Genomic DNA, 27,393 nt, shown 5'->3' with positions numbered 1-27,393 from the left:
ATAGCATTCCTACTTCAACACCCCCACCAACAGCACCACTACATAACAAGAATGCTAATGAGATGGAAAGGCCCTGTCCTTGAAAGTGTTAAATACATTTCATAGGAAGCATTTATGCTACTTCAAAGATGACCAATTAAATAGATTCTGCTTAGCTCTGAGAAATTTCGAGGATATTTCCACTTTTAAGGAAATAAATGTGACAAATGTAAGTCTAAGTGACTTTATGCTGTCCTAAATATAATATCTCATTTTAATACACATGAATCAGTATATATTTAAGACCACCCTAATGTAGTGTGCTTAATTCAGTTGCATGCTGTAACAGCTAAACTGAAGTTAAAATTTAAAAAATGAGTAAATTCATAAACATAAAATCAGTAGCTATGATTTCTCTTTTGAAGTCATTCTATCACAATTTATTTGAAAGAATTTCAAAAGAATGTCAAAATTTATACTCTATAATTATTTTTTTAAACAGCAAAGCAACACGATTTTTTATATGGGATGTCAGAAGTACAATAAATGGAAATTATATTGAGCTAATATATCCTATAATTTAGAAATGTAGACTTGCTAAAAAAAAAGAAGAAACATTGTTCATCAACATTTCACTTTTCCACAATTTCTTAACACAGTCTTACATAAAAGTAAATATAAAAAAAGACTACCTTAAAGGTCAATTGAAATACATGTAGTTCAAATAAAATTTATTAATGCTAAGAGATATTCGATTTTTCTTTAAATTCTTCTTACAAAGATGCTGCCAATCAACCAGTGAAGGCCTGATATTTCTAACATCACAGAGCTTTTTCTAGACATTGTAGATAATTTAACATTAAGTCATGGTGTCACAACTAACTCATGGAAAAGAAACTGCAGAATACATAAAACTGAGTGAGCATGACTGAGTGAGCATACAAAATTTATGTGGAAATATGTAATAGGAAAATTTCGTTGCCTTTTCTTCATTTTCATATTTTAAAATAAAGTATTTTATGAGGCTTTAACTTATTTCAAGTGAGGCAGACATAAAAAATTTAGGAAGAAATAGTCTACAGTGCTAACTCTCTTAAGTTTAGCATAATGTTGAAACTCTTACATATTAGTTTAAGCAACTATGGACAGATTAAAAATACTAAATTTTGTTCATATTTATACTTAAGATCAAGATAATAGAGCTCTCATCAAGTGTGAGTCAATTTGTTTTTAACCAAAGCCACAAATCTCACGGTTTCTCTTCTCTCAACACATAGAGAATTCTTTTAAATCTACTATTTTTTCATAGTATTCTGTACTGATTTAAATATTACTATTTTTCTCAGCTTGATAATCCTCACTTTTGACAAAACTTAGAAATGGCTTCTCTTTAGATTTTATTTAAACTACTTTTTTTGTACTGGAAGTTTCATGCTTTCTTTAACATCAAATAATTAAATATTATAATTCAAAATTAAATGATTATGCTTTCCAATAAGTTGAATCAAAATGTACATTATCAGATAAATGATCGTAATTCAATAGGTCATAATCCATTTTATTATATCATGTTATATTTAAAATTAATTATATAATTACATATTAAAATTAAAATATTTCAACTTAAGTTAAATACAATTAAATTTTTACCCCAGTTTTTGTATATGATGGTTTCATAAAGACCATTTTAAAAGTTTAGATGTTTTTCTGTGTTTGTTATCGTGAATAATCTTATATATTATGATGAAATGTTTCATTTTTGAATCCATTGGAATTAGTTACAGGGCAAACCACAAATATTTTCCATATAGAAGTTTCTCCTGAGAAAACATTTCTTGGTGTTCTGGATCCCTCACTCCAACACTTCCTGAACTAGGCAGCAGGAGGTGCTGTATGAACACTGAGACTGGCTTTTGGGTCCCACTTCTCTCCCTTTTCTTTCTGCATGCACTGTGCAGAGGGTAGCAGGACACTTTCAAAATAGTTGTTTTTCAGCAGCCTCTGGTGTAAGATAGTGAGCCCAGTTCTAAACTAAAACCTCCTAGTTCTAAACATAAAATTTAGTCCATATTTAACATGGTAAAAACATGTTTCAGTTCTTAAGCCTAAATTGAATGAAGATAATTTTAATCTTGCAGCTCCATTTTTACTTTTCAAATGACACCACTGATTCTGCTTTATAATGTGACTCTACTTTAAGGTAAATCAAAAGTTCCTGCATATGACTATTAAAATATTAGTCTTGATAGGCAACGGGGAAAACAAGATGAGGGGTGGGGGTCGGGGGGAGGGAAATGGGGACCAAGACATGTGAAAGGGTATCAATGTATGGGAATTAATGCACCATCTATCTGGCAAATATCATGTAACCCTTCTATTAATTACAATAAAAAATATATGAAAAAATATTAGTCTTTATACACACACACACACACACACACACAGAGTTTGAAAGGATGCTTTAAAAAATAAGACAAATATATTAATCCTGCTTTTTTTCTTTGACTACTGAAACATACCAGATGAATGAGTATCAAGTTCTCCTTAACATGAAATTAATTCACAATTTCATTTCTTTAGAATGTGACTTGTTTTATTTTAGCTCAACTTGTACAATAGCATGCTGATTTTACACTTGTGGGGGGAAAAAAGCCCAGAAAGCTAAATGTTCAAATTACTTAGGAGCTACTCCTTTTCTTATTTAAAGTAACTGACTAAAGAATTTCCCCATAAGGAATTGCCTTTGTTTTCAAGGCACACAGCAAGAAAAGATGAGACATATGACATCCCATACCAAAAGACAGATACAATTAGCCTGATTATTGTTGGCTTTCAGATGATAGAAGCCTTTTGGCTTCCTAAGAGGCACTGAGCTTACCAAATACTTATCACAGTTCTTTTATGATACAATGCCAATCACTGCCTCTACACAACCAAGTACTTTAAATAAAGTAAAATAAAATAATGTTCTAGAAGAGGGATGACTCACCTGTTTGTAATAATTTTTTGCAGACTTTAATCGTTGGTACAAGGCCAAAAGAACTTCTTGGATGTACATCTTAGCTCCTGAGGGGCTGAAACCTTCTCCCTTAGAGACCCAAAGTGGTCCCCGCAAAGGTGTGATGGAATTTTGCAGGCATTTTTCAAGCAGAGGAACTATTCAAGAAAAGAAGGGGAAAAATTCTTTTTGACCCAACCAAAATATGTTGCCTGGAACCCAGCCCCAATGCCAGAAATAACTTTTCACATCCATTATTTATATCTGACCTAGGTTAAGTCTTAAGAGAGGCAATTCCTGCGTTATAGTGGCCACCATGAGGATGTATTTATATTGAGACACCCCCCCCCCATGCAAGACTCATAAGCTTTGTGAGCACACCTGAATAGTTCTGAAGTGTGCCTAACTAGCTGCACCGAGTGTCATGGTGTGCACTGATTGCCTTATCTTCTCATTTATCACAGATGAGTTAGAACCAACCTTGCTGAAATCGACTTGCATTGTCCTGATAAAACTGTAAGACCCATGTTGTTTCTGTATATAGCTTCCTGTAGAGGAATCTAGGTACCAAAAACATCACATCTGGAAGTTATTCATAAAATATAATCTACACCTTTATGAGCCATCCTGTCTCCAAGCTTATCATTGCAATTCTTTAAGCACCCCATATAACAGGATGGCAAGACTGTTTAAAAAAAATGTCAGGTGGTAAGTCTGAAGGAAGCATTTTATCATACGTTTGCTTTGCTTTGTTTTGAAGTCCCTGGGATATAAGCTAGTCAAGATTTTGAAGTGCTTCTCCAGCATGAGCTTTGTAAACAGATGAAAGATACTTACTTGTGGGCCTGTAATACAACATCCATATGGCCTTGACAGACATGTTTATACAGTTTTTCACATGATTAGCTTATAAAGTCTTTCTAGTGCCAAACAAATAGCATGGCAATGAGCAAATATTTATTTTTCAAGATTTAATTTTCCTCCAAAAAGTCAGAAATAAATAATAAAATCTCAGGCATAGTTGGAAACCCAGAGGAAGATGAAATCATACCACTTTCTTAACTTGGTCTTTATTTAAATGTGTGTACTGTATGTAATTCAAACATACAAATATGAAATAGTTTTATCTGTCTGTCTACCTTATTCTGGTATATATTTTTGTTAAGAAAACAAAACTAAATAGATCACCAGAAGAAAAAAACTAAGTCTGCACCCTTGCTTAAGTTGTATGTTGTATATTTTGTGCAGAGAGGCCCAGCATGCCAATCTGGATGCTGAATTACAATTAGGTTCAGCTGAGCGGCTAAGAGGCTGAGTTATGCAAATGACTTTACCAGGGGTCTTCTGCTGAAATTTGCTCTCAGCCTAAGAGTTATATATTTTATGGCACTAAGTTCTATGACTTTTTTCAAAAGCACAACAAAGTCAAATATACTCAATTCTCCTAAAGGAGAATGTTGAAGATAGAATTAAAGATTAATTACCATCGTAAAAATACAAAAGAAATTGTGGCGTGGTATCAGAGGTATGCATAAATTTCACTCATCAAATGTGAGGAAAAAACTGAATCTTTGACATTCACCTATCATACGTTTTATACTTTTAACAACGTATGTCTTTTGTTTATAAATTTTATTATAACTTTTCAAATATCTGTAATCTCATACATACTATAAAAATAAAAATAAAAGAGAACTTAATTTCAGAATTACAACCTCTAAATCTTAAAAAATACAAATAAATTTTGATTACAATGCTTTCCTAAAGAAAAGCTTAAGAAACATCAGTACTTTCAACTTACAACTACAACATTCATTGATTGACTTTACCATTCATGTATTACTAGTATTATATTTTAATTTACCCACCTTAATTGGAATATGCATTTAGCCTAGTATATTTGTGAATATTGAAAAATACCCCATCCTTAGGTATTAAACTGAAACAAAAGTTTTTAAAAATTTCAAAATAGTTGATACACTTTAAATTCACACAATAATCTTACATTTAAACTTCAGAACATTTCCTCAGGTTCATCATTTATTTATGTTTGGCACAAAATAACTTTTGGATTCTTTATGTCAGTCTGACTGATGCCAATAAAAGTTTTAGTTCATTTTTTTTACCAAAAAAAAAAAAACTCTACTTACCCCATCTCAAATTTGTAAACTTGGGAAGGGGAAGAGTAAAATTGTACCACAATGTAAGCAATGTCAGAACTGATACTGGATGGAAAATCGCTCCCATGCTCCACATGATTTATGTAATTAAGAATACTATGGAAACCAGAAACAGTAAAGCAAAGAAAGCAGTATTCACAAGCAGGTTTTATAAGAGAATTCAGAATCTGCTCTGAACTTGTTGAATAATCTGTTCAGTATTCCAGCATCTCCCTGCTGGAAGCAAGGCCCTCATTATAACCACAAGAGCACTAATAAAGGTTAGCCTCTGAACTAGGGATTAGAAGGCTCTTTCTTTGGGGAAGCAGAAAACTAGTAACTTTGATGATCTTGAAAAAGAAGACAAAGCACACTCCAAGAACAAACAATGTTTCCACTAAGTAGGAAGGTATAGAAAACATAAGAAAATGATATGCCTAAATACTTGGAAAGGAAGTATAAATCAGCCTGCTATGTTATGTTGAGAAAAATAATCAGAAATACTCAGAATTAACCAGTCAGAATTAAAGAACTTTCCATGTTGGGGCTATTGGAGCAGGAGCTTAAGGCTGAAAATGCAATTTAGAAATATAAGTGAGTGATTGGTTCATTAAATTACTTTACTTGATTTTTCAACCCTAACCATTGATTTTAGTGTATTATATTTTTTAAGTTGTATTAGGTATTCATAATATTCTATACTAAATAAGAGCATGCAATAATTCTTTATGATGGTTTTCTTTAATTAAGTAGTTAGCTATTTCTCATTTTCTGAAGTATAATTTCATTGTGTTAAAAACACTGTTGTGTAAATATGTGCAAGAAATTAGAGAACTGATTTAGAAATGCCAATAGACTTGCTTTAGCCGTAAGAGCATGAACTTAGAGGTTACTAAGGTTACAAAGTTCAAGACAGATAGTCAGTGGAAAATCTGGAGTGAGCTCCAGATTTTATATATATATATATATATATATATATATATTTATAGTGTTTCAAGACATTATTTCTGTTTCTATGTCCTTCCAAACCAAGTATGTCTCCCTTTTCAAACTGCTACTCAGAATATTGCCTGTTTCAAAGTCATTCTGTTTTGTTAATATTTTGTTCCAGACTACCTATATATAAGCATTTCTCTTACATGGAAAATTTTACTGTAGGTATTCTACCCAGTCTTTTCATTAAGTAAGGCTTCAAAATCCTATATTACATGAAGTAATTAAAAATCACCCCAAGCTAAGCACTGGTAGTTTACACCTATAATCCTAGTTACTCAGGAGCCTGAGATATGAGGACCATGGTTCAAAACCAGCCCAAGCAAACAAATAGGTGAGCGTCTTATCTCCAGCACTAGGTCAGCACTAGGATGGAGGTGTGGTTCAAGTGGTACAGTACTGATTTTAAATGGAAAAGGCCAAGAGAGAGTGTGAAACCCTTAGTGCAAGCCCCAACACTAGTACACATGCACACACAGAGAGACACACACAAATAATGATAACAAGCTCTTAAATTTAGCAATGCACGTATTGGTCAAATGAAATCATTCTACAGATCATTTCTCCCACTGGAAAGGTAAACCATTTCAGTTTAATCTCAGGTTACTATTTAGAGTACACTGAAAATTAATCATTTCAATGCATTTGGGACCAAGACTGAGAATTTTGAGTAGAGCATGTAACCAAAAATAATTTCATTGGATAGAACTAATAGTTATCATGGGTAAGGAGATCAAATGACCCAAAGTAGTCAATGCCTTAATTTCACGCCCATCATCTGATACCTTTCTTACTCATACTATTTAATTCCCTTTGCATTTCTTCCCCTTTACATCTGTGAATTTATTTTGACCTTGAAAAATTGTTCATAAGTTATTTACTCAGAATTATTTACTCAATTCTCTATGCTCAGTAAAGTGACTGTGACTGTGTGTGTGTGTGTGTGTGTGTGTGCGCGCGCGCGTGTGTGTGTGTGTGTGTGTGTGTGTGTGTGTGTGTGTTGGTGGAATTAAGGTTTAAATACAGGGGCTCATGCATATTAGACAAGCAGTCTACCACTTGTGTTATGACCCTACCCCTTTTTTTGCCAGTCCTGGGACTTAAGCTCAGGGCCTGAGCCTTGTCCTTGGGCTTTCTCAAAGCTAGAGCACTACCACTTGAGCCACAGCACCATTTCCAGCTTTTTCTATGTATGTGGTACTGATGAATCGAACTCAGCTCTTCATGCATGGTAGGCAAGCACTTGATCAGTAGACCAAACTATTTTTCAAATAGTCTTTTTGCCAGGGTTGTTCTGGACTCAATTTACATGTTCTATGTACCTGGGGTGACAAAAATGAGCCACTGTACATGATTCTTTTAAATTAAGTATAGAATTTGTGTTCAAACTGACCTCTAACTACCAGCCTCCCAATCTCAGCCACCCAAGTGGCTAAGACTATAGATGAGTGATACCACAGCTACCTTTTAATAGCATTTTTTACACTATTGTCTTTCCTTAATTCATTTGTATTGTTCCTTATCTTTTCCCTTTCCACTTCCTTCTTCCACGAAATCCAAAATGCTTTAGATTTTAAGTCATGGTGTTTTCTTTTGTTTGTTTTGGTTTATTTTTATTTGACAAATAATGACTGTATATTTATGGCTATAATGTAATAGATATACTGTAGAATTAAAATCAGGCTAATTAGCAAACATTAGATCAAGGTGCCTAGTTGGCAAAAGTATGTTCAATAAATTTCTAGGGCATACTATGAACAGTCTATTCAGTAAGTTTTATGACTATAAGTATAGGTATATAGAATGACTCCAAACCTGAAATTTTCAATAACCTAATAAAAAACTTAACCAAAATGTGATAGGTAAACATATATATACAATATTCCAAAATATATTTGGGGTATATAAATTATTTTCCCTTATTTTTTCTCTAAATATTAGTTTTGAAGTCCAAGGAAGAAAATAAACATGAAAGATCCATAAACATTGGCAATGAAACATTTCAATTAGCAAGAAGTCTAGAAGTACATTTTTTCTGCCAGTCCTGCAGCTTGAACTCAGTGCCTGAGCACTGTCATTGGGCTTTCCTCAAGGTTCACACTTTACCACTTGAGTCACAGCACCACTTCTGACTTTTGTTTCTGGGTATGTGGTATCTAGGAATCAAACCCAGGGCTTCATGCATGCTTAGTAAGCACTCTACCACTAGGCCACACTCCCAGTCCCCAGAAGTACATATTTTTGAAAGTCTTCAGAAAGTCCTTTATCCTGCACTGTCATAAACCATGCGTCTGTGTAGAACAACCTACAATACAAAAAGTTTAAACAAAGCAGAAACATATATTAAGATCCAAATACCTATTTTAAATACAAGAGAGAATTCATTCTCAGGACTCCAAATACAACGAGCTAAATACAAAAATAAGCTTCTCAGTCTTCAAGAAGATTCTATATTCTCAATATTGAACAGAAAGCCTGAACTGTTCTTAGAAATAGGATAGGAGCACTCCAAGCCCTGCTAAACACAAAGCTAGTAGAACTTATTATCCAGATCTGTAACAAGGGAACATATAGCCTCTTCCTAAAGCCACTTCCTACTGCATTTGATTCTACTACAAAAGCTTAGGAAATAGAATTTTTAAATTAACATATTTTGAAGACTCACAGGAAATAATCAAAGGCTTTAATCACCTGCTTCTAGTTTAAAATTAAAGTTCATACCAATTAAATGTCCAGAATTATAATTTACATAATATTGCAATTCTCACATTTCAGTCAGAGTTACATGGGACTAGGAGCAAAGCAGTGCCCTGAAAAGAAGAATCTATTTGTATAAATCTGTGACAGGCAGCCAGCAGATCTGAGCTTCAAAATACTCATGGTTAGCAGAGATAGATTAGAAATCCGTTAAGATATTTAGAAATTTCCAACTGACCCAAAGGGAATTTTTGGATTTTTTTTCTTTTTGTTTTTTTTTTTAAATTGAAGATGATATAAAATATCTTCTTTCATTTGGGCAAACCAAAGTGAGTTTTAAACGATAGTCATATTGAGTGCTTCTCAGTCTAGGAAGTATGCTTTCAGGGCTCCTGAGCTAGTGCCAAGCCGTGTGTGTGTGTGTGTGTGTGTGTGTGTGTGTGTGTGTGTGTGTGTGTGTGTGTGTGTGTGTGTGTGTGTTCATGCTCCTTATTCAGCTTCAGGTAACAGTTGGAAAGCTCCTGGTCCCAGAACAACTAGCCGACGCCAAAACATGGTCTTTTGGGAAGATGAAAAGCTGGAAAGCACCCTGTCTCCTATGTCGCCTGATTTATATCAATGAATTTTTATTCAAACCAAACCAAACTAACAGCTGCTGTGTACTTTTGTGTGCATGCTATATGTCAAATCTTATTGTCCCCAAGGTACTTAGAAGAAAAGATTTAGCGGTCGTTTTCTTAAATACCGATGCCTACCCAAATTTGGATTTTTCCTCCACTGAACAAAATGACAAGCACACGACTGCTACACTTAAAGCAATCTTTCACAGTTGCTTTAGTTTTTCAGTGATCCTATTAAACTGACGGTATATTGCCGTGGGGTTTACAATGCTGTAAGACTGCTGAAAGAGACATTGATTTGTATGATAGGATCAAACAGAATAGGGATGCACTGGAGGAAAGAATTCCTTAGGTCATATTGTTTTTACCTGAGTAAAATTTAATTTAGACTTCATGACCTTTTCAGGACACCTGGTTATTTTAATTGCTGATAGGTGAGTGAACATTGACGTTGAGGCTTAGGAAATGGAGAATCTTAGAAAGTCTCCACGGTTTTGAAAATGCAGCTTGAGTCATGCCTTTTCTTAAACTGAACGAAGTAGCTGTGCATTAAATATGCTGGCACATCTTCTGCTTGAGCAAGTGGACCGAAATGGTGTGAATTGTTAATGCCTTGCTGCTTTGGTTCACGGCTTGTGATTGATCATTTGTAACTATATCTACTCCTTGTTCCATGAAATCAAGTATGGAGTAATGGGTTCATCAGATTTTGGGGTTAAATTGAGAGTGAAGAGGTACTGTGTGTGGAAATAAGAGTTGCCATGTTCAGGGCTGGCCTTGTAACAGCATGGAATCTAAAGGCGATATTCAAAACCACTTCACTCATCATACGCTTACTGATTCTGAATAGGGCCCATTTGCAGGGGACATTTGGTAGTTTTCCAATACGCTTTATGCCTCTTTCTACTTCCACCACCATGCACATCTCTTTTCCATACACCCCCAGTAGCACATTGGTAGAACAGGTCAGCATACACAATTCATTTATTTAAATGACTTGATTTATACAAGTAGAAATAAGCTGGGATTCTATTGTCTGAATCTTGCCTTTCCTCTCAATAAAAAATAATAGACTGTGTGTCTTTGAAAATAGAAGTCTCTTAGACCCTATATTTTTATTTAAAATTTATTGTAACGTTGATGTACAAAGGGGTTAAAAGTATAGCAAAGACAAAAAGCTATTTAGATGGTTAAGAGGATACAAACAATATAGGCAAAATTTGGTCTGTGAATTAAACAATTCAATACAATGTATGATTATGTGCCTAAAAAAAAAAAGAAAGAAAGAAAACAGCAATTGCCTCTGAACTCTCTGGATTTCCTTGGTATCTGAAATATTTGATATTTAGTAATTATCTAAACTAAATTATACTAGCATATGTACACCTTAATATTACTTGAAGTATTGAGAATCAACTATATCTAAGTGTGTATTTTTGATGTGGCAGTGGTCTAACCATTGAATACATATGAGACATTTTGTAAACTTAAAGTCTTTGCATAAGAAAATTAAGTATTTTGTTAGAGTTGATTTTACAAAGTCTGGAACATGAAACTCACAAAATAAAAGTTAAGAAACAGTAGAAGTAATAGCCTTTGGAAATACCATTATATTTGCTTGATTCAATAACTAATGGTTTTGTGGTTTTGCTAATTGTTATTTGTATTTCTATTTCCAAGGGTAAAACCCAGTGTTAAATAAGGTACAAATTAACTTTTGAGCCAGTAAGAAAAGATGGAATAGAAAACATAGTAAAACTTAGGAACAAAATTAAGTACACAAAAACTTACATATATAACATTCAAAGGCAAGTTAATTATAAAATGTCTCAAAAATCCATCATACCACAATATAAAAATGCAGCTTTTTCACAAGGTATTGATATGTGGATATTAGATCCAAACAGTACAAGAGCAATGACTCAATAGTCAGGTACCCAAGGTTATGGACATGGTCTTGGAGATATAAACATAACTACAGAGACATAAAAATCTATGATAGGATATATACTCTATAGACATAATGTTATATTCTATAGACTGATATGTATCTGACATACAAACCCTCAGTTTAATTTTAATTATGTTCTAAAATCTATATCCCAGTGATTGCTTATAGAGATTCCCTTCTTGAATACTTGTTTGTTAAACATGACATTTGAAATATGATGTAAAAATCAGTGTTAATAAAATCTTTCAAAAAACCCCTACATCCTTTTATTTTCCTTTTTAGTATAAAAATAAGTAATAATACCTGAAAACACAATCTAACTCAGAGCAACAGTTGGGATACTTGTTGCCCAGGGCAACAAGTATATTTATTACAATTCACTCCATAATGAGCTTCTGGGATCATAAAATAGTCACTAGAGTATGAATAATATCTTTGGTGTTAGATTTCAGAAACGAAAAAATAAGAGAAAGCCAGAACATAGAAAGACACACTCAAGCCTGGTGCAGTGGCTCACACCTGTAAACCTAGCTACTCAGGAGATTGAGAGCTGAGGATCGTGGGTCAAAGCCAGCGTGGGCACCGAAGACAATGAGACTCTTATCTCCAATCAATCACTAGAAAACTGGAAGTGGTGCTGTGGCTCAAAGGGTAGCCTTGAGATGAAGAACTCTGGGATTGTGCCCAGGTCCAGAGTCCAAGCCTCAGGACTGACGAAAGAAAGAAAGAACGAAAGAAAGAAAGAACGAAAGAAAGAAAGAACGAAAGAACGAAAGAACGAAAGAACGAAAGAACGAAAGAACGAAAGAACGAAAGAAAGAAAGAAAGAAAGAAAGAAAGAAAGAAAGAAAGAAAGAAAGAAAGAAGGGAAGGAAGGAAGGAAGGAAGGAAGGAAGGAAGGAAGGAAGGAAGGAAGGAAAGAATAAGGCAAAAAGAGCACAGACTTTGTTAAATTATAAATGATGCATGATGGGAGGGGGTAGGGGAGAGAAATGGGGACAAAAACGTAAGAAGGGATATCAATGTGTGAGAAGTAATGTACCCTCTATCTGGCAAATATTAATGTAACCCCTCTATACATTGAAATAAAAATTATAAAAAATTATAATTGATGCAACTTTACCCTAACAGAACCTAGAACTAATGGTCATATCTTCATGAAGATAATGGAGTCTAATTTTCTTTTTTTTAAAGATTTTATTACTGTTGATTTTTACATCACATTTCAAATGTCATGTTTAACAAACTAGTATTCAAGAAGGGATTCTCTATATACAATCACTGGCACATAGATTTTAGAACATAATTAAAATTAAGCTGAGGGTTTGTATGTCATAGACACATATCAATCTATATAACATTAAAGTCTAATTTTCAAAGACTTCAAAGGAGAATTTCTGATAGAAGCTAAAGTGACTGTGATTAAAATTCTTTGCAAGGGTTCATATCACACAATTCTGAATTTTTATATTTAATGGAGGATGACAATGTTCCAATTATAATGGAAAGGTCCAACTGTCACCAAAAGCCTTTAAAAATCTTATTTTCTGTAGATCAATAGTAAAAAGTATAAAGCAGTAATTAGCATTCTATTCTTCACCTAAGCAATAGAGGTAGCTTAAGTCTGATGCCTAAAAGCCACTGGGAGACTCTGAGAACCATTTCTTAAGTCACAAAGAGCAATTCTAAGAGGTGTAGCTTTTTCCAGAACTGCAGATTTCCAATCCAAAAGAGTAGCTATTTGGGTGCTGACAATTGTTGCTCTAGTCACACTTAAACACTGATAAATATTACCTGCCCAGTTACTCTTCTTCAGGAAGAGGCTTAAATTTTCACATTTCACAAAACGTAAGAAATAAAGATGAATAGGGAAAGGACTTAGAGCTTAGTGAGAGGCAACTATGCTTAATTATACAGAAAGTTTATCCATATGCTTTAGTGGCTTTTCCCCCAACAGTTTTTAGAATAAAATATGAAAATAGATTAGGAACCTTCAGAAAAGCAAATAACAACCATAAGACATAGCATGAGGCCATATTCAATAAATACATAATTCATAGAGAGGAGTCTTGGAGAAATCCTTGACACCATTATTCTTCCATAGGGAAGCAGATGCCAGTAGATGGTAGGCACCATCTACTGTCCTTAAGCAAATATGGATGCCCCTTTCCAAGGTAGTTGGAACAAGGCAGTATACGGAACAAGGTGAATAACAAGTCATGTTGGGAAACATTAACATTTCCTACTTTCGTTGTCTGTTGAAAATTCATGATTGCTTATCAGGAGCTTGAGACTGAGATCTGGAAGTTCATAATTGAAAACCAGAGCAGGCAACATATCTTTTTTGCCCCTTATGGTTAATCTCATGCTGTGACTGTATCTTACTTTGTTACCTGGTATGTTGTATATATGTTTATTTGTTTATTTGAAATAGGAAAGGGAAGGGGGGAAACCAGAAGATTGGGAGGGGATAAGTGGAGGGAAATGGGGACAAAAACTTGAGAAGGGGTATCAATGTGTGAGAAGTAATGCCCCTACTCCCCAACAAATGTAACTGTAACCCCTATATATTATCCTGGCAATAATTTTTTAAAGGAGGCTATGGATAGCAATGAAATAAATAAAAATGTCAATGAAAAAAATCTTTTTGCCAACATAAAGCAGGACTGCAGGTAGGCTCAAGTGGTAGAGCATCAGCTTAGCGTAGCAAGCATGAGAGCTTGAGTTCAAACCCCAGTACTTCCCACATATATATATTTATACCTATACTTTTATATAATTATATATCTATTTATATTTGGAGGGAAGTCATAAGCTGGGAATATTCTCAAGACTAATAGTAAATGTTTATAAGAATAAATTTCAGTCAGCTATAAAATAAATTTAAGAAAAAATTATGCTTGCTAGAAATAGAACCTCAACTGGATGGATATTTTTTGAAGACAAAGGAAGAAGATTTGTGAACAATGTGAGAATTTTGTGATGTAAAGATCAAAAGTAAATCAATTAACAACATTATTCTGAATCAGATATTCAAAACAGATACTCATTATCATTTGTTTTATGCAGCACTATGTGTTAATAAGTGAAAATCTAGGTTTTTAAATTCTATGGAATGTGGCAAAATACTATCAGAGTAGGTGAATTATTAAGTAATAAGTATGAGATCTACCCAGAAAAGAAGTCAATAGTGAGTAATTTGTTGCAATTTAATACAACAAAACTTGATTTTAATCCCTTACTTAAAGAGTATTTTCATTTTAGCTGGCACAGGGCGCATGCCTATAATCCTAGGTACTCATGAGGCTGAGATCTTAGGATCAAGGTTCAAAGCCAGCCCAGGCACAAAAGAACCTGAGATTCTTATCTCCAATTAACCTCTAGACAACAGGAAGTGGGGTAAGCTCAAGGGTAGGGTGGTAGCCTTGAGCTGAAGAGCTCAGGAGCAGCACCTAGGCTAAGTTCATGCCCCATGACCCACTGGGAAAGTAAAAGTAGTTTCATTTTTCATTTTAGGCATCCTAATATAACTCTATATTTAAATTTTTTTTATTCTAATGGTTTTTTTATTGAAGCTGTAATACTTAGTTTTATGGTAGATAATATAAGAATTTTGAAGAGCTTTTTTAAGTACTATATAAAATAAAGTGCTTTCTTTTGCTTGGGATAAATCATATGCATAAAAGAGAAATACTGTATAATCAAATTTTTACAGCATATTGAACAAAGAAATTTTGAAAAGGATGAATAAATAGGGAAAACAAAATCATATTTAAATAATATTTTTAAACTTTGTGGGCCAATATCTCAGGTAAGCCCATGAAGAACTGGGAATTAGGTGGTCCAGCTAAGTTAAGCCTCAATTCTTGACCCACAGAAAATTGAGGCATATCATAAGTTTGTTGCTTTCAGTTGCTAAACACCAGGGGACATTTGTTCCACAGCAATAAATTGCTAATACAGATTTTAGGTAAGGGATAGTATACTATTTTCCCTTATCATTCAAAATATTCACTGTACCTTCCCCTTTACACACCTGGCTTAGCTGTGTGACCTGCTGTGTCACACACACCCACCGTGTGGAATTAAAGCAATGATGACATGTGACTTGATTTGACATGTGTGAGTACAGATGCAGTCAACCCAGAATGATGCGAAGCACTGGGATATGGCAAAACACTGAAGAGAGTTTGGAGACATTTGTTACCATAATGTAATATACCCTGACTTATCTAAGTTACTGAATGTTAGCTGTGAGACTGATTACTCTAAGTGGGTATAAAGTAGCATGAGCACCAGGTAAGAGTGCTGGGCACTGCATAAGTTGCTTCAGTGCCCATGACATGAAATACACTGATTCAGCAACAAGAGGAAGACTGTGTGTATTACTTGTGAGATGTGGAGATTAAGTGAAATGGCTAAGGAAAGATCATATGAGTATCAGGATATAGGGTGTAATTTTTCTCATGCCATTTGCTATGTAAAATTTTGAACAAAATATAATAATTAAAGGAGTTTATTTCAGAGTATTTTTATACTTGGTCAATTTTGATAAAGTTGAGACAAATTCAAATTCAACTTAGCCATAAGTTAAAGGAAAATATTACTGAATATATAATTAGGGATAGTGTTTTCATCAAGTACTAGTAGCTCAAGCCTATAATCCTAGCTACTCCAGAGGCTAAGATGGTTCAAAGGCAGAGGAAATTTACTCTTTGACAATATCAAGAATTAAAATCCTAGAGAAAAAGTTATTTCATCAGAGAATGTTATATGATAATATTTGTATTAAAGCCATGCATAAAAGCCACCTTGAGATTTAATGACAGAAAAAAAAAGCTTTTATTTAGCTCATGAATCTGAAAATCAGTTGCGTTATCCTTCTGGTCTTGATGTTTGCTCACATGTCCTGGAAATAGGAGCTATTAGTTGAACTAAAGTGGCTTTGGCTAGGTCAAATCCAGTGAATCCATTCTTCTCAGTATTTAAGAGATTAAGTGAGATTCATATAATATACAGTTAATCATTTGAAAGTAGACAATTCTGTGACTTAGTGGCACTACCCACATTTAGTCCTCAAGCATTTCCTTCATTCCAAAGCAAAATCAGCTATACATTAAGTAGTTTCTAATCAAACCCCTTTCCTATCAAACACTGACAATTATCAATTTTTATTGTCTCTTGAGATTTATCCATGCTGGATATTGCATATTATGGAATCATAAGTATATATTAACTTTGTGGCTGCTTCTTTGTGTTAATATCAGGTCCAAGAGGACAGCATTAGAACTGTAGACTTAAGTTCTATTCTTTACCATGTTCCTTTAAGCTGCATTGTGGACTAACATGGAAAAGTGACTGAGCTACCATTAAATTAGCTCTTTATTTTACTTTTTATTGTCAAGGTAATGTGCATTACTTCTCATACATTGATACCACTTCTCATGGTTTTTGTCCCCATTTCTCTCCTCCCACCCCTCCCAATCATCTTGTTTCCCCCCGCCCTTCCCTTTCCTATTTCAAATAAACAAATAAATGTTTATACAATATACCAGATAACAAAGTCAGATACAGTAACAATATGAGATTAACCAAAGGGCAAAAAAAGAGAAGGGAAATAACATAGTACATTAAGAACAACAATCACACAAGGTAAAGCTCTTGTTTCCCTATCCTAGCGATCCTTTCATTTAGTCTCATCCTATATGACCTTGTGTACCCAGGTTTTGAGCTATAGTAATCCTCTACTAGGAGAGTCCTACTAATTATTACAAATGAGGGAAATCATTGAGCCTATGTTCCTTTGGGTCTGGCTTACTTAGAGATTAGCTCTTATGGTAAACTCTACCAATTCAGCTTACTCCCATTTCATCACCAAGTTTTGATTACATTTCTGAATTTCATAAACTCAAATTGTAGCCTAGCCCATAAAAAGTGGTGGACTTACTATACGAAGAATACGCTTAAGTTAGAATAGAATAACTACAGTCTAGAATTGGTGGCTCAAATACATAATCCTAGCTACTTTGGGAAGTAGGTAGAGATCAGGGGAATTCCGTTCAAGGTCATTGCAAACAAACAAAAAGTTCATGAGATGCTCGGCCAGTACCTAGGCATGATGATAAACTTATCATCCCAAGCTATGGGAGAAGCACAATGAATGGGTGTAGTGTTTGTGCCTGGGGTCTCAGTGACATGGAAATCACACGAGAGGACTATAGTCCAAGCTGTTATCTCAAATGTAATCAGACCAAAAAGCCGGTGATGGAGTGGCTCAAGTGAAAGAGCACATCCAAGCAAACCCAAGTCATCTTATCCTCCACTAGAGATACCAGTGAAAGAAGAATTACAAATAAAGGAGAGATCACTACTACACTGTTGGTGGGAGTGCAAACTCGTTCAACCACTATGGAAAGCAGTATGGCAGTTCCTCAAAAGACTAAACATAGAGCTCCCCAATGACCCAGCAATTCCACTACTTGGCATTTACCCAATCATCCAGAAACAAGGACATACTAAATCCACCAGCACAACAATGTTCATTGCAGTACTATTTACCATAGCAAAGATATGGAACCAACCTAGATATCCCTCAGTTGATGAGTGGATCAACAAGATGTATTTGTACACAATGGAATTCTATGCTGCTGTCAGAAAGAATGACATTGCCCCATTTGTTAGGAAATGGAAAGATTTAGAAAAAATCATATTAAGTGAAGTAAGCCAGACTCAAAGGAATTTAGGCTCAGTGGTTTCCCTCACTTGTCATAATCAGTAGAAACCTTGGGCTCTCCTAGCAGAGATTTGCAATAGAGCAAAACCTTGATACAAAAGGCCATATAGTAGGGCGCTAAATGAAAGGATCTCTAGGATATAGAAACATAAGCCATATAATGAATGATTGTTGTCCTTAAGTTACTATGTTATCTCTCATCTCTTTTGCTATCCCTTGGTTATCTCATATTGTTACAATATCTCACTTTGTTATCTGATATATCGGATATATTTGTATTTGGTTATTTGAAATTGGATAGGGAAGGGGGGAAACAAGATGAGGGGTGGGGGTGGGGGGAGGGAAATGGGGACCAAGACATGTGAAAGGGTATCAATGTATGGGAATTAATGCACCATCTAACTGGCAAATATCATGTAACCCTTCTATTAATTACAATAAAAAATATATGAAAAAAACAAATAAAGGAACTGGATTTTCTAAAGTAATTGAAGAAAAAGTACACTGGATTGAAATATGTTTCTTACAATCACAATAAAAAATTAGTGTATTCATGAAAACAAAATAAAAGATTCATATGGGGAAGGAAACAGAGTGCTTTAGAATAAAGGTAAACATCCATTTCTAAGCATATAGTTTTAACAGATATAAAGAAGAAACAAATCCTGAAGGCCAAGCACACAATGCACTCAAATCTAACTACTATCTTAAAGAGGTTTTTATGTAATAGGAATGCTTGGTTACAAAATCAAAAGCAATTAACTGTGGTCTTCATAAATAAAGATAAGACATAGAATCATCACCCAAAGTCGTAAATATTGTAGAGAGGCAATGTGTAGCTTATAGAAATATTGATATTAATAGCAGCCTCCTTTGATACATAATAAGGACAAATTGGAGAGGGTTAGTATATAATATTCAAAAGAATGTTGGGTAAAATATAACACTTTATTGGTTTATGTTTAAGAAGGCAAAGGCTAGATGAACTGTATTATAGAAGAGTCACACAAAACAATAATGGCTCATGTGCTAAGATCTAAATTAGGTGTTAAGATTGTGGGAGAATTCATTAGTGGTAGGATTATTTAACTCACAGAGTAAAAATAAGCAAGATTGGTTTAAACAAAACATTGCTATGACAAACATAATTTATTCATCTCTCTCACTAGGAGAGACCTTTCAAGAAGTATATGCTAGAAAAATATGATGTTCAGAAAGAAAAGGAAAAGAAAAAAAGAAAGTAAAAAAAACCATACTATAGCAAATAATGTTACTCCCCAAGACTTTTACAGAAATAAACACTTTTGAAAGGAATAGGTGATCAGTAAAGACAACCCTCATTATTATAGAAAAAGAAATGGCAGACTGAAATGTTACTTTAAGATAAGGAACAGTCAAAATTGGAAAGCCTAAGCCTTCAGTAGGCAATAGGACATCTTGGCTCTGAAAGCGTGTCAAAAAGATGATTAAAGGTTTCAATTCAGAAATAATGCTCCAACAGGCTTTGATGTAAGCTACAAGGGGGGGGGGGCAGCTATGTCCATGAAGTACATTTCTTGGGGTTTTAACAATTCCATAAGTGGAGGCTACTGACACCACCTTCAGTTCACTATGGGGTGCAGAATTATCAATGACTGGGAAGGAAAGGGGCATTAAGATGATTGGAACACTATACAAAGGACAGTAACCTTTATGACAGTGTCTTTATGATTGTGTGTCACCAAGGCAAACTTGCATGTGATGCAACAATGCAACATTGTTAGCAATCTCTTTGAGAATAATAACACTAACAGCAGCAGTGATAGAGATTTTCATAAAATACCATGTGTCAGGCAATTGTCTGAAGTACTTTATACATAATTTGTGTAATTCTGGCAATGATTTATTTAAATATTGTATTCCCTGTTTTACAAATGAAGAAACTGATTCTCAAATAAGACAAACTGTCCAAAGTTATTACGCTAAGTAATAATTGAACTCTGGTTTCAAATTCAGATAACTGAACCATTTTCCTTGGGATAAGAGACTCTGAACTATTCTGTATTTTCCCTCAAGGTACTGAAATTACATCATGCCATACTTAGTGCCTCAAAGGAAGATTACTGTTCAACAAGTTATATTTCTGGTAATATAGTGATCAATAGCATAAACTGGCATCTTGGAAAAATTGCTTTTTTGCCAGGGGTCTGTAATACTATACTCTGAAGAATCACAGTTCAAAGGTAGCAGGAATCTTTACAATAATCAGTAAAATGCTCAGCAGAAAGTATGGCCCAAAAGGCAGAGTACCAGTTGAGCAGCTAGCTGAACCAGTCTGAGGCCTTGAATTCAAACCCAAATGCTAGGAGAATAAAAAACAAAACAAAATCAAAAATACCTTTCTCTTCCCTCTCCTCTTTCTTCCTTTACTTACTAGGTACTCTCTTTGGGGTCTGGTTTATGGTAAATGGAGGTTCTTGGAAACATTTTGTGTAAAATGACATTTTCTTTAGCTTCTGGTGTGAGCGTGCTGGGTGTGGAGTTGATGTTGTGATAATTTCATTCTGTTGGAAATAAGACTTATGAAAGAGTTCAATGTAGATTTAATTCAATCTCTGAGGTCCTGAGGGATGACACCAGGAACCAGGAGGCAGCTGCTGGAGGAAGTCCAGCTCCAACCATGTACCCAGAAGCCATATGCCTGACACTTAGAGGAATGAAAATCAGGAAGCCTTTAATTCTCTGCATTAAAACTTGAGGAATTTATATTTTTTACTGGATTTTAACTCATCAAAACAAGACTGACATTGTTATTCATTTCTGTGCTTTTTAAAATCTTTAATTTCTTTTGGAGTTTGTCTTTGATTTTTGTTTCTCCACACAAAGTGGAGAATGGACATTCAAATTTAGGGCATCTCTGTTTAACTGGGATCTTTTGTGTGGGTGTGTGCCTGTCCTAGGGCTTGATATCAGGGTCTGGGTATAGTTCCTGAGCTTCTTTGTTCAAGAGAGCCACAGCTCTACTCCTGTTTGTTGGGTTTTTTGTTGTTGTTTTGTGGGTTTACTTTTTTGTAGATTTTTGGAGATAACAGTCTCAAACCAGAATCCTCAGATCTCAGCCTTCTGAGTAGGTAGGATTACAGATATGAGCCACAAGCACCCAACTATTTTGGGGATCTTATGAATAAAACATACTATGTATATCATCTCTTTCAGAATCATCAAAGAACCTATCAATATATTTGTCTAAAGTACTGTTTTGGACAGAGTTATTGCACATTAACTTGCTCTGGGGAATAGAACAGGAAGTGAACGTTCAGTGTGACACACAATGGCCTTGGAACTACTTCATGTCGTAATCAAACTCATTTCAGATTCACAGAGGTAAATTTTACCCTACCTACTACAGAAGGATTCACAAAAAGAGCCGAGTATCGTTATTAGAATGAATGCCTCATAAAAGTTCTACAAGTCCTATGAGACTGATGGTGTTCTCCCTAGGAATGGAGCCATTTTTCCTGTTCAACAATAGTTAATCAAAGTGGTTAAGAAATCACAAAGGGGAAGAGTGAAGAATAGGAATGATATTAAACAATATCACAAACTGGGTCACTATCAACATTACCACTTTTAAATGCCTCCACAACATCAACGACAACACAGTCACTTAGCAACTAGAGGAAAGATGCATAATGAAATAGAGGATTGGTTAGTGAGTGTGTTCTTTGCTAAGCAAAAAAGCCCAGAGCCTGGTTACTGCACTAGGGTTTCCATCTGAGAAAAGGGAAACTTTGGCCTCACATACATTTCTGTGGACTTTTGCTTCTTCCTGTTTCTTCCTTAAGAAAAGCTCCCTAGCTCCAGCTTCCAATTCACATTCATCTTAATGCCTCACACCCCATTGCTTTTGTGCAACATTGATATGGTGAAGCAGTCCTCTGAGATGCCTACCCAGGTTTAACAATCTGCTCAGTGAATAATTATTATTTTAGTTAAAGCTCTGTTTTTAAAGACACAATTTGAAAATTTTTCTCACCCTGATCTCAGTTATTTTGTATCTCAGTTATTGGGTTGGATATGAATGTATTTTTCATGCCTATAGGTAGTAGGATGATCTTAACATTCGATATTATTAACTGACTTTTTGTGACATGCTCCCAATTAAGTATAAATATTCATACATGAGAACGAAAAACTACCAGCACTTTATTTATTTTTTCCTCCAGTGTTTTATTAAAAAAGAAATACCATATTTACAACTTTCATTAATAGAATGTACTGTCAAATTTGCATTACAACTTGCATTTTCACTTGAAATATCAATAAATGTATAAAATTCTTCCTTTACTATTTTCTTTTCACTTATGTTTCTCCCTTATAGTTACATATTACTCCTTTGATTAGGCATATGCTATTTTTGTAACCTAGTTTTCTCTACATAATTTGCTTCATTTATTATGATTATACAAGAATATTATAAAAGTCTGCAAACACATAAATTCCTATATTTTCATATCTACAAGGAAATTTCTGAAAGTGGTTAACTGAAGTCCAGAGACATTGTTGCATGAAGTCCAGTTATATTGCTAAGATTAGACTACCTACCTAAGTGATATATTGATTTGTGCTTCCTCCTAGAATGCAATAGAAAATAAGTATTTTATGGTGCCTCAACTTAATGTTTCCAGAACTTTATTTTTAAACTAAAAGTTATCTTTCGGATAATATGTGACCATTCCTACATTGAGGTTCAGAAGACCATCAAACATGAAAGTATAGGAACTCCAATCATTTGGTGCACAAAAATCATGACAAATAGAGTAAAATAAAAATTTAAACCTAATATTAAGTGACTAGATTTCTACAGACTAGAAGCTCCTCTAGTAGGATGACCTTCTTTAAGTATTGTAAGTCCATTCAACCTATGGTGCTTCCACATGTTAGTAGCTGCGTACACTAATTTCAGCTGGCATAAGCTTTTATAAATATGCAGAAACACAAGGCAAGGCATGCATTAAAATGTGATAATAACACACTTTAGGAACATGCAAAGCATGAGGAATGAATCTGAGTGCCTCTGACACCCATGAAGTATCACATCTCAGAAGCACTGCTTTTCTGTTTTGATAAGCAATGTGTGTGTGTGTGTGTGTGTGTGTGTGTGTGTGTGTGTGTGTGTGTGTGTGTTTTAAGACAGGATTTTGCTGTGTGCCATCCTCTTTTGCCTTAGCCTCCTGAGTGCTAGGGAAATTAATCTGGTTACAGTATATTTGGAAGGGAAAATGGTCAACTTTCTTTTTTTCCATATATTTTTATTGTAATTAATAAAAGGGTTACATTATATTCACCAGATAGAAGGTGCATTACTTCACATACATTGATACTCTTTCTCATGTCTTGGTCCCCATTTCCCTCCCCCCACTCCCATCCCTCATCTTGTTTTCTCCCCTTCCCTATCCCATTTCAAATAACCAAATATGCATATATACAATATATCAGATAACAAAGAGAAATACTGTAACAACATGAGATAACCAAGGGACAGCAAAAGAGATGAGAGATAACATAGTACATTAAGGACAATAATCACTCATTATATAGCTTTTGTTTCTATATCTTTCATTTAGCTTCGTACTATATGGCCTTATGTATCTAGGTTTTGTTCTATTGTAAATCTCTGTTAGGAGAGCCCAAGGTTTCTACTGAATAAGAATTTTTTTTTAATGAATGCTGTTGTATTAAGAAATTATATTAAGAAAGAAAAATCAATTTTTAATAATACTAACCACTTCCCAAAATATCCATAAGGAAGAATTTCTTGTATCCCACTATTTTACTTTATTTTTATTTTATTTTTTGTCCCACATATTTTAAAGGCAAATAATTTTTTCTAGTAAGAGTGCAGATGCTGGGCCGGGAGTTTGGCCTAGTGGTTAAAGTGCTTGCCTAGCATGCATGAAGACCCGGGTTCGATTCCTCGGTACCACATACATAGAAAAAAAGCCGGAAGTGGTGCTGAGGCTTAAGTGGTAGACCTCTAGCCTTGAGAAAGTCCAAGGACAGTGCTCAGGCCCTGAGCTCAAGCCCAGGACTGGCAAAAAAAAAAAAAAAAAAAAAAAAAAAAAAAAAAGAGTGCAGATGTTTTCTGGAGCATTTAAATCATCAGACAAAAATTCCTAATAAAATAAAAAGTGACAGTGGTGGAGTGTTTGCCTAGGATGCACAAATACCTGAGTTCGATCCCTCAGTACCAAATATATAGAAAAAAAAAGCAAGAGTGGTGCTGTGGATCAACTGGTAGAACTCTAGCTTTGAAAAAGCCTAAGGACAATGCTCAGGCCCTGAGTTCAAGTCCCAGAACTTGCAAAAAAAGTATTTACTTTGTATTCATTCAGCAAGTAGTATTTTATTTAGTATGTATTAAGGATAATGAAACAAAGAAATGGTCAATCTTTACATAGTACAAGTGAAGAAATAGAGCAGATGAAAGAATCCGACATGACCACTTCCCAAATAACTAATTGGTAGCAGTTAAAAATGTATTGCTTCATATCTAGATAGTCCTCAGGCATGGACTTTTCTTAATGTATTATTTGTGCTGATCCTGGGGTTTAAACTCAGGGCCTAGGCACTGTCTCTGAGCTTTATTTGCTCAAGTCTAGCACTCTACCACTTGACTCACAGCTCTGCTTCTGGCTTTTTGCTGGTCAGTTGGAGGTAAGAATTTCACTAATTTCACACCCAGGCTGGCTTTGAATGGCAATGAAACCATAATCCTCAGATCTCAAACTCCTGAGTAGCTAGGATACAGGCTGAGACATTCAAGTCTGGCTCATGTATAGATTTAAATTTGAGTAAAGGTGAACTGAGAGAATAATTCTATACCAATAACACACTTAACTCCCAATGTGAAAGCCACAGTAATTTTTTCAGGGATTAGATCTCCCATAGGAAATTTTATCTCTGGAAACACCTATAACTTTTGAATAGCCTCTAAAAATTGACCAAAACATTTCTAACTGACCATATGTTGACATATTTACTGTCTCTTTCTCTGTCACTCTGTTATTCTATCTCTCTCCATCCCTCTCTTTTTCTCTGTCTGTCTGTCTGTCTGTCTGTCTCTCTCTCTCTCTCTCTCTCTCTCTGATTCTGTTTCTCTTTCACAAGGAACCCAGGGATTTACACAGAGTCACAGCAGGCAAGCTACTGAGTCACAGTCCTAGACTCAATAGTTTCAGAAAGCTATTTCCCCCAGAAATTGACTGCTTACTTATGAAACAAATTAATTACATTTAATTATGGTTACTAAAAATAACATATTGAACTTTTTAAAAATTTCAACTTATTTCAAACCTTAATGCTCCATCATGATTACTCTTTGTATAAGAAAGTTATATTTATCTATGTCTTATCAACTCTCATATTACAGCTTTTCTCTTTTAAATCTTTAAAAGAAAAAAAATCATATAAATTTCTTTCAAGACATCACATAATTAATTAAACTGTTACCACTTACCTTTTGAAACATCTTTAATTGTTTTTCCATGTAAATCATAAAGATATCTAGCTGGTGAATGTAGATTCATTTTTGTTGTGCAAGTATCTAAAACCTACACAGGAAAAAAATTAATAAACAATGTATTATAGTGAACTCTGGTTTAGACTGAATATATATTTAAAATGCTTTTTATACTATAAGCCTATTACAATTATAATAGTTTTTTATATTTTCTTTCTTTTTATTTTATTTTATTTTTTATTGTCGGCCTGATATACAAGGTGGTTACAGTTACATTTATCAGGTAGTGGGTACATTGCTCTTGAACACTGTTACCCCTTCCCATGTTCTTTCTTTTCCTTCTTTTCCCTCTTTATCTCCCTCTCACTCCCTCCTTTCCCCCCTCTTACTGGATGATTAGGGGGCTTGAACTCAGGGCCTGGACACTGTCCCTGAGCTCTTTTGCTCAAGGCTAGAACTCTAGTACTTTGTGCCACAGCTTTGGTTTCCAATATAAAATAAAATATATAAAATATAAAATAAAATATACAAAATAAAAAAATGGTGCTCCCAGTCCCTTTACTTTTTCAGTGTTAGACAGGGTCTTGCCCTTTTGCCTACTAGCCTTGGAAATCGATTTTTCTTTTTTTTTCTTTTTTTCTTTTTTGGTCAGTTGTAGGACTTGAACTCTGGGCCTGGGCCTTGTGCTTAAGCTCTTCAGCTCAAGTCTTATGCCTTATGCTTGTGCCTCAGTGCCACTTTGGATTTTCTGATGAATAAGAGTTTCACGGACTTTTTAGTGCCTGAATTGACTTTGAACCACAATCCTTAGATTTCAGCCTCCTGAGTAGCATGAGCCACCGCACCTTGCAGAATAAGATTTTTCTATCTCCCCATCCCCAAATTGCTGGGATTACAAGCATGTGCCACCACACTCAAACCACTTTTTATATTAAATTTTAACTCCTTTTTTTGTTCTTTTAAATTCTGTTCAGGGGTTGTATTTAAATCACAATTTTTCACTATAGTCATTCTTGCCCATTTATGAATAACTTTTGTCACAGAAGTCTAACTGCATAGTCTTCAAGATCCATTCTGTGCACACACTAAGTCTGATGATGTTAAGAACATCACACAGCTGAAGATAGCATTATTTATTAAATTCATCATCATCCTCCATGGTTCCTCAATACTGTTTAGGCACCTCTATTTCAAATAAATTTCTGTCCCACTTTCCACAATGAGTATTCCAAACATTTCCATTTCCACCCAGCTTCTTTCTTCATCCTTCCCTTTTCACTTTCATTAGATCACATGACTTCCTTCATAAGGAGAAAATGAAAACTTCATTTTTCTGCCATTAAAGTTCCAAGTCTACTTCCTCTCCTCTTATCCAGTAGTTATTCTATGGAAGTCCCTGGTCTTCTCTACCACCCATCTTCCACTTCCAGTTATGTTTGCTCTTAGCTTTTAAAGTAGTACAAATTATCAATCTTTTCTTTTGTTCCAGGTATTTTCACTCTCTTTTATGGCAATCTAAAGTTTTATTTTCCACCTGTATTCAGACAACTTCCAGACTGATATACTATGTATTCAACATTTCAACTTAAAATCCCTCAAGGTCAACAAGTCCTGTAGTGCATTCTTGTTCTTCCCCTTCAGGCCTAGCATTCTGGTCCAGGATAAGGAGCCTCCATCCACCCAGATTAGCAAGCCAAGAAACTCACTATCATTAACAACCTCAACACCTCCTTAGCTTTTACTCCTTATAGCCAAGATATGA

At 34.7% G+C, this 27,393-nt stretch overlaps 1 protein-coding gene across 1 annotated transcript in view; it reads right to left on the bottom strand.

The window, feature by feature from the left end:
• LOC150053021 (doublecortin domain-containing protein 1-like) overlaps positions 1–27,393 on the bottom strand; it is a 158,615-nt gene that overhangs the window by 93,259 nt on the left and 37,963 nt on the right. The window contains 2 exon segments of the mRNA XM_090347956.1: positions 2,969–3,135; positions 25,629–25,722. Of these exon segments, the coding sequence (XP_090204082.1) occupies positions 2,969–3,135; positions 25,629–25,722 (261 nt within the window).

This window comes from Megascapheus bottae, chromosome 16 (assembly GCF_031878675.1).
Source record: "Megascapheus bottae isolate mThoBot1 chromosome 16, mThoBot2.hap1, whole genome shotgun sequence".
Taxonomy (NCBI): Eukaryota; Metazoa; Chordata; class Mammalia; order Rodentia; family Geomyidae; genus Megascapheus; species Megascapheus bottae.
Note: the sequence above shows the minus strand (reverse complement) of the source record. Positions and strands in the feature narration are given on the sequence as shown.